At 31.6% G+C, this 8,652-nt stretch overlaps 1 protein-coding gene across 1 annotated transcript; it reads right to left on the bottom strand.

Moving 5' to 3' along the window:
* Positions 1-7,917: 7,917 nt before the first annotated feature.
* Positions 7,918-8,652, bottom strand: LOC119607245 (enhancer of split mgamma protein). The gene has a single exon (XM_037961093.1). It carries the CDS (start codon positions 8,644-8,646, stop codon positions 7,999-8,001), a length of 648 nt encoding a protein of 215 aa, XP_037817021.1. The 5' UTR covers positions 8,647-8,652; the 3' UTR covers positions 7,918-7,998.

Here is an 8,652-nt window from a genome sequence, read left to right as displayed (position 1 = left end):
TATACATATTAAACCTTCACTAAACTTTCACTAAATTTTAAAATTTGTACTAAATTTCATAATTATACTAAAATTTCAATTTTATAATAAAATTTAAATTTTTTAATAAAATTTAAATTTTGTACTAAAATTTTGCGGTAAATTTCGAATTTTGTCATTCTTATTCCAAATATTAGGAAAACTGTAAGAAACTACGCACAGAAAACTTCCTGATCATTAAACAATAATTTTTACCATAGATCGTTATCACTAACATTTTCCATAAAAAGGAGCTCACAACAGGACCGATAGCGGCTCCGAATAATGTAGAACTTCCTAACCTATAATAGTCACGAAAATGGTAAAAACCGCTTTAGATACTTCTGAACCCTATTACTCTCTCTTGTCAGATTTATCTTTGCTTTTTACATTTAATCTGGACTGCAAATACAACTTAAAATATAACGGAACGATCCTCAAACATGCGAAGGACATAATTAACAAATGTAATTAGAGATCTAAATTGCTTGTGTATTTGAAGCTAAAAAACTTCTCAAAAAGAGTCAGAACAAGACATCCTAGTCTTGGGGTATTTTCAAACAGTTAATCGAACAATAAAGGGACTTATCAATGCAGCCACGTTAAAGATATAGTCAAAATGTAAATATAAACGAACGGATTGTACGATCATACATAATAAGTTCTTTTTTTTTACATTTAGTTTACATTGTTTTTTCTTATTATTGTCGTTAGTATGAGTGTATTTGTATGTAGAGGGGGTATATATCCGTCCGTGCCTTTATTGTAATACGCCTTTAGATTAAGTGCCTTTGTTGTTTGCATTTTATATGGAAGATTGTTGTTATTTGTGTTGTAAATATATGGGAATTTCACCAAAGACCAAAATCTTACTATCGAAACGAAGTTACAATTCGAACTACTACATATTATCGCTAGCAGAGGCAAAACAAGCTCGTCGTCTGTCTATGGAAAATAATACATTTACTATTGTAAACGTACGCGCGGACAAACTATTGTGTTTTGTGTTTGATTTCAATATGATTTTAATAATGGGGTAACAGCAACAACAACTGCAACAACAATCAATGATTATTATAGGTGATTTTTTATTATAGATCTTGTTATTAAACCTGATGCCCGATGATGGTGTGCTAGCGCATGATCATAGATATGGGACGAACGTGAGAGTAGAGTTGTATCAGTTGTTTTTGCCGGTATATGATTTAAGAGTTGATCTATGTTCTAGGTTATCGACATATTAGTTTCTTTTTTTTATAATTTCATGATTTATTTCCTTAAGGGGGGAAAATATCATGCCGTCATTTTGTTCTTAAATTTTAGTATTTACTGTTCAATGTTTTTTTTTTTGATTTGATCCTGTGGTTGTATGAAGTCTAGGGTCTTGTTTTTAAAAATTCCTACTTTGTTTATTTTGTATAAAATTTTCTTCGGCTTGGGTTCGTGTGTTTGTGATTTGTCGCAAGTGTTTTTGAGACAAGTGTAATTTTAGATTTGAAAGGGTACATGTATGTGGTGGTGTTGGTTAGTTGTTTGGTTGCTTGGTTATGCTGGTAATTGCAGTTATTTTAAAGGATGTTCAAGAATAACACAGGCATATTATACACACCATTAGGGTTAGGAAGCGAGTAAGTATTCATGTAAAGTATAAAATTACAAAATGTTTGGATAGTTTTGATAGTTTCAATATGTACACACAGAAAAAGGATCGATTGGAAATCGGCTGCTATGATAAATATTTAGTTATATTAATTAAAATTTTATAGCTGTTATTGAAAGACTGTAAAATTAACTGATTTTCTATATACAGTACTAAAACAATATAATTATAATCGAATTGTGTTTTTAACAATTTCCAAATCAATAATTTGAACTGAATTGTATCGGTTATTACATTCATTTGTGAATTCAGTAAATGAAACAGACTTTTATTTAGAATTAAAACGTAAGAACATCAGATATTAGTCGCTGCAACCGAAAAATAGTAGAAAGTAAAAAATATTGAGCACTGCAACCAATTATCAATTGACAAAATTATTTAAAATTTAATAACGGTTAAAGGGACCAAATTCGATGTTCACAACCAATAAATTGGTAATAATAGTCGACGTACAGTGGCGTGCAGAAGTGAGTGCATGTTCACGACACTGACTTTCGTCATCCATAAAAACAAAACCATACAAGCAAATCAAAAAATTTTTTTTTATTATTTTTATTATTTTATTAGTAACAAATAGGAGTAAAGAAACAATAATAAAAGAAATTAATTCAAAGAGTTTGAAAGAAAAAACGAAAATAACCCGCATAAACTCAATTTTGCACGTTTCAAGAAAATTAATAACTAACCCAATTTCAATATTTAGTCCATAGACCCTTATTAGAAATAACTTGATTTACGCGGTTTGGCATGCTTTCTACCAAATTTTCGATAACTTCTTTTGGAATTCGATTCCATTCCGCATTTACACGATCCCAAAGGTTGCCCAGGTTTGTTGGGGCTGCTTCGTACTGCCCGAGCCGTCTTTTCACGATTGACCAAAGATTTTCAATCGGATTGAGGTCGGGACTTTGTGCTGGCCATTCCATCAATTGAAAATTTTGTTTCCCAATCCATTCCTTTACAATTTTTGCTGTGTGCTTCGGATCACCATCTTGTTGGAAAACAATTTCTTTTGCGGGATAAGCACATTTGTCCATAAAATTGGGAAGATGGGTTTGTAGAATCTGTAGATAGTCCTCTTTTCGCATGATACCATCTACTAAATGCAAAGGGCCAACATGCCACCATGTAAAGCATCCCCAAACCATTATGTTTCCGCCGCCATGTTTAACAGTTTGCTTCACATGGTGTCTTTGAACACTTTCCCCGGGTCTACGCCAGCAGTATTGCTTTCCATCTGACTGAAAACGATTAAATTTGGACTCATCAGACCAGATAACACGTTTCCAATCATCAATGGTCCAATTTCTGTGCTCCCTTGCAAATTTCAAGCGCGCTTTAACAATTTTATCGGACAATGCAGGTTTGTGTTTTTTAACAAATGAAGCATATCCGATGTTATGGAGCGCTCTTCTGGCAGTCCATTCGCTTACATTTTTGTTAATTGCCAGAGAAGCACCCTTTGGTGTTAGCAGCACTGAACACTAAGAAGTGAAACGCTGTCATTTTTTTACAACAATAACGTTACGCTCTTCTCACAGACGAGTTCTGTGTAACTCCAACACATATGCAAGAATCTTACTCTCTCTCCAAACTTCAAAACTTTGTCGCGAAAATTCGTGGCTTATAGCACTTGAAAATATTTTTTATCACTTAACGTTATATTTTATTATTTTTTTGCACACTTTAAGTATATTTAACAGCCCGAAAAGATTTAATTTTTTACAAACGAAAAAAATATTTTTTTATTTTTTGACATTCAATTTTTGTTGTTGAAATTAAAACTGAAAAAAAAAAACAATGTTGTAAATTTTCGTATGGTACAAGAAAAATATATTTCAACTAAACTATTTATTATTTCAATATTGCAGATTAAAAAGCAAAGATACATTAATATATAATGTTTATAGATAAATTATGTTGCAAAATATTTAAAGAAATCTTGTAAAATATAGATTTAAATTTAAAATTTTTTTCAATATTTTTAAATCCGATTTTTTGCAACTATGTTGGCTTGAGAATTCTACTAATACATTCTTAGAGTTAGGTACCGACTGACAGTAGACTTAGGTACTTTTTGACAGCGTTTCACTTCTTAGTGTTCAGTGGTTAGCAGCTTGTTCTTTCTCATTTCGGACAGCATTAGTCGAGCATCTGAGTCCGTTAATAATTTTTTGCGACCTTTGGCTTGCGATTTGGGAGTCACATTTCGTCTCTTTTGAGCTGCGATCACCGCCGATTGACTAATACCAAGCCTCTTGGAAATGGTACGTGAAGAACAGCCCTTCTCCGTCAGGCACACAACACTATTTTCAATTTCTTCAGATATTTTTCTCATTTTTATGCAAAAAATCAACAATTTATTTTAAATATGAAAGTAATTCACAAAATCTGCATTAATTCTCAAGAAACACGTTTTAAACTGATTTATGAACAAGAAGAATAGATAAGAACAAACATAACGGTAAATTGCAAGATTTCTGCTGATAAGAAAGAGAGTGGGAGAGCGAAAATAGGTGCAATTCATAAAACGTGCAAAATTGAGTTTATGTGGGTTATTTTCGTTTTTTCTTTCAAACTCTTTGAATTAATTTCATTTATTATTGTTTCTTTACTCCTATTTGTTACTAATAAAATAATAAAAATAATAAAAAAAAAATTTTTTTGATTTGCTTGTATGGTTTTGTTTTTGTGGATGACGAAAGTCAGTGTCGTGAACATGCACTCATTTCTGCACGCCACTGTATATAAAAATAAATAAAATACAAAGAATTTATATTAAAAAAACGAATTACATTTAAGGATTCATTAATGCGGAAAAATCAGACAAAAAAGGTAATGTTTAATATATGTTATGTCTTATAATTTATTTTGTGATATTTTCTTATAAGTTTTAATAATTTTACAGCTGCGGAAAGGCGTGGAAAGGTAATACTTCTTTGGACATGTTAGACAGGCAAAGAAAAGATGAAAGCAAAATCCTTGGCACATAAACATAGCGTTTATCATCAAATTATCAAAACTAAAGGGGAAAGCTGTATTTTTATATATGTATATAAATAAGTTTTGTAAGTTTATACAGATTCATATTTTTTGTAAATATTGTAAATAAAATGAAATGTATTTTAAAATACACAAAGTCCACAAATTGGTTTTCAATAAGAAATTATTCAGTTGCAAATACCAATAATTTCAATCCGTATTTCCGAATAATAAACAAAAATAGTTGTGTACACCATATATACAGTAATAGTAACCGAATTTTTCAATAATTACAATCGAATTTTAGTATAGTTGCTAGAACCTACTGAATTCGATTGGAAACAAGTTCGGTTATCACAACGAATCTGTTTTCTCTGTGTATATTATTTTAGTCACAAGCATAGTTTTTAGTAAAGTAGGAGTTATTTATAGATTTGTTAAAATGTGCGGTTATGTTTTAGTAAATCATTGGAATTTGGATTTCTGCACATATGGTTAGATTATGATTTGGTTATGGTGCCATTCGAACTACGTATTATCTTGCCTTGTAAAGGACTTATATCTCTAAGACTTTTTAAGGCTGTTGAGCCTAACCACAATTAAGAATCTGATCAGGAGTCATTAAACCTCAGAATTTCTCGGCAGTATAATGACCACCAAGTACGAGATTAATGTAATAATTTGCGATCGTAGAATTCTCTATAAATATTATTTAAAGTTCTCCATACGACTTACGATCCTAAGGAATGGACCCTGTACAAGTATTTTGCGAGCTAAATAAACTCCGATCTTTAAAGAATTTTGTTTTTTCAACGAAATTCCCGCATTTGTTTCTTTACCCTACCAGCACTTAGATAACGATCATTCGTGATCAATATGGTCTTATAGGACCTAAAAAGTTCAACATTTGGAAACCACTGGTCTAGTTGGTTTGTCGTTTTTACAGTTTTTGATTCCTTCCATATAAAAGGTTATTTGCAGGTCCTCAAAATCTTGATAACTTTGGAACTCTTTCGATCTGAAATGCTTTGATTTTTTATATCTGATATTTGAAAAAGATCTTCCTACAGTCTAATTTTATATGACGGCGTTAAAGCTCCATCACATTACTCTTAGGTATCCTCCATAGGGGGCTTAAGGCTATCTCGCGATTGCGCCATCAAACAGTTCTTTCATTTCTTAATTTGTATTCCTACATCCTCTCCAATTCACGATCTTTCAATCTCATAGCGTCCAATATAATTTACTGGACTGAAGATCTCTTTTAAATGACCTGAACACTCACGCGATGATTTCTTGGGACGTATTGGTATCTACATACGATCAGCTACTGGTTGGTACCTATATTGCGCAGGGGCTTTGATACTCATGAAAGAGCGACCATAATAGAATTTAGTATATTATCTGAGACTGAAAATCTGATGTTTTGTTGGGGCACATTGGTATTATATTATATCTATTTATTTATATACGATCGGCTTCTGTTTTGTATATTGTGCAGGGACTATAATGCTGCATTCTGGAATAGGAAGCAAAAATCTAAGCAATATTGGTAATGTGTAGTAGCTGATCAAAAGTAGTTTCTTTATAGATTCAAATGTGTGGGTTGGTTGTTCGTACAAAATTATAAAGCACCATTGAAACTTAGTAGCTTCATTCGCTATCCAGAAATCAATTCAAAGTTGTTAAAATACTCTCAGTAATTCTATAAACAAATAAACAATTTTGCAGCATGATCATTCGTGGTACTGATCGATCATTCGTGGTACTAGTGCGATCGCGATCGTTTTGTTAGTTCAGTATTTACATATTCAGTCAATATAAATTGTACATGGATATTCTCTCCCAGTGTTAAAATCTCTTTTTTATAACGTTTTTATTTTAAAGTCAGCGTCCTTTAAAATATAGTTGATCAGAGTGATCTTTTCTCAACTTCAAAATTCTAAAAACGTTTTCCATCTCCTCCTCTACCTCTTAACAAGTGTAACTTTAATATAATTTAAGATTACCCATTGCATTCTATTAATGTTAATCAGTGTCTCCTACAATCTCTTTAAACTGACATATCCCTGCTTGCGCCATCACGATCGTGATCTTATCACTCCTCACCATCTCCCCCAGATAAAACTGGCTATGGATTTTAATTTGAAATAGTAATGAAAATGAAAAGTTTTAGACACATATTAAATATCCCTTTAGAAATGACAAACATAAAAAATTAAAAACAAATCTTGAAAATTTATTTCAAGAAATTTTTAACACGAAAGGAATACATAAGCAAACGATCGAACGCTCGATCGATGGGTAGTTAAACAAAGAAAATCAAGACAGACATGCTTTAGATATCTATAAGAAAAAAGGGTCTTATTTAGTTTTAGATTTTGTTGTTGTTATTGGTGGTGGTTATTTTAAATTTACACACTTATACTGAGAGTTTTGTGGGATTTGAAGACCAAAAAAAAGGCTGACCTAACAGACAGACGGACATAAACACCACAATACTTTTGATTAGATACGCTGCTGGCTGATCTTATCTTTTTATATATTATTTTATGGGTTTTTACTGTTCCTTTTTTTTTACTTTTTATAATTATTTTTTAGTTTTTTTCTAGAGTTTAAATTGTATTGTTTAGTTTTCTATTGCTCGTATTTAAAATTGTTGTATGTTACAAAAATGTTTGTGTTTTGTTATTGTTTTTTAATATTCTTATGTTGTTTCTTTTCTTTTTAGGTAAGAAATTTGGTTCCCAGCCAGTAATTAAAGAATGACATTGTGAAAACTATATAAAAGAATGTAGGTATCCCTTAAATGTATTATTTTTTTTAAACCATTGTCTGAACACGTGTTCAAAAATAGAGGATATTTTTTTGGTTATTTTTAAGGTTAGAAAATTTTGATTTTTCGTTTTTGAGAGAAAAAAGAAAACAGAGGCAGTTTTTCATTAATTAAACTGAAAATTGGTTTATTTTTTATGATAATTAAAGATCATGACCAGTCATGTTAGTTTTTAATAAAGAACAGGAAGTTTCTTTCTGTTAGTATATTCAGGCTCAAAAATTAAAAGATTTCTTTAGAGTTTTGTTTAAAATTTCATAAATTATTATTATTTTGTTTAATTGTTGTTGTTTACTTATAAATAATTTAACAATTTGTTTACTTAGACTATCACATTAGCTTAATGTTTAAATTAATTTGTTAAAGCTTTTTTTTGTTTATAATAATTATAATTAAAAATATATATATAAATTAAGGCCTTAGCATGAAAGCCGATTTTGGAAGACATTTTGAACTAAAGGGTGCAGAGACTCTTTACTAACAGCTGAGTTTGCGCTTTGAATTACCAAGGACGCCAAACATTTTCCTCATCTTCAATTTCCACATCGATACTGGTGACATCAATGGGAGTAGAAGGACAGGTGGTTAAGAGTTGGGAAGTAGCTTGTTTTTCACTGCCAATACTGGAGTTAGGGCTGGTGGAATAACTGGATACCGGTGAAATGGGTACTGAATATTGACCTCTGAAATTGGGAGCACCAATTTGCACAGACAAGGGGCTGGTAATGGGTAAAGCTGGTTTAACAGGTGGCTGCAATTGATTGAGGCGCTGACCCAAATGTGTCATTAGTTGAGTGCCCAAGTTAACATTAACACCTGGTAGTTCCGATAGGGATTTGGAGACCTCATTAACAGCATGTATATAACCGGAACGAAAACCTTCGGCCTGATTCATGGTGGTATTGCCGCTGGAACTGCTTAATTTGCGTTGTTGTTTCATTTTTTGCAAATGCGAAACAGTCAACTCTAAGATATCGGCTTTTTCCAAGCGGGTAACATGTTCTCCCTCCGATTCCAAAGTGGCTACCATTAAGTCTTTCAATTCATCTAGGCATTTATTAATGCGAGCACGACGTTTGCGCTCCAACATGGGTTTCATCACTTTGCGGTATTGATAGGTTTTAGACATTTCCGACATTTGTACAGACATTTTGTA

The sequence above is a fragment of the Lucilia sericata genome, unplaced genomic scaffold (genome assembly GCF_015586225.1).
Source record: "Lucilia sericata isolate MDLA Ls3-8-SP2 unplaced genomic scaffold, ASM1558622v1 Contig000679F_arrow, whole genome shotgun sequence".
Taxonomy (NCBI): domain Eukaryota; kingdom Metazoa; phylum Arthropoda; class Insecta; order Diptera; family Calliphoridae; genus Lucilia; species Lucilia sericata.
This window is presented reverse-complemented; position numbering and strand designations above follow the sequence as displayed.

Excerpts from the sequence above, each read along its gene's own strand:
- LOC119607245 (XM_037961093.1), bottom strand. The coding sequence starts at position 8,646 with ATGTCTGTACAAATGTCGGAAATGTCTAAAACCTATCAATACCGCAAA.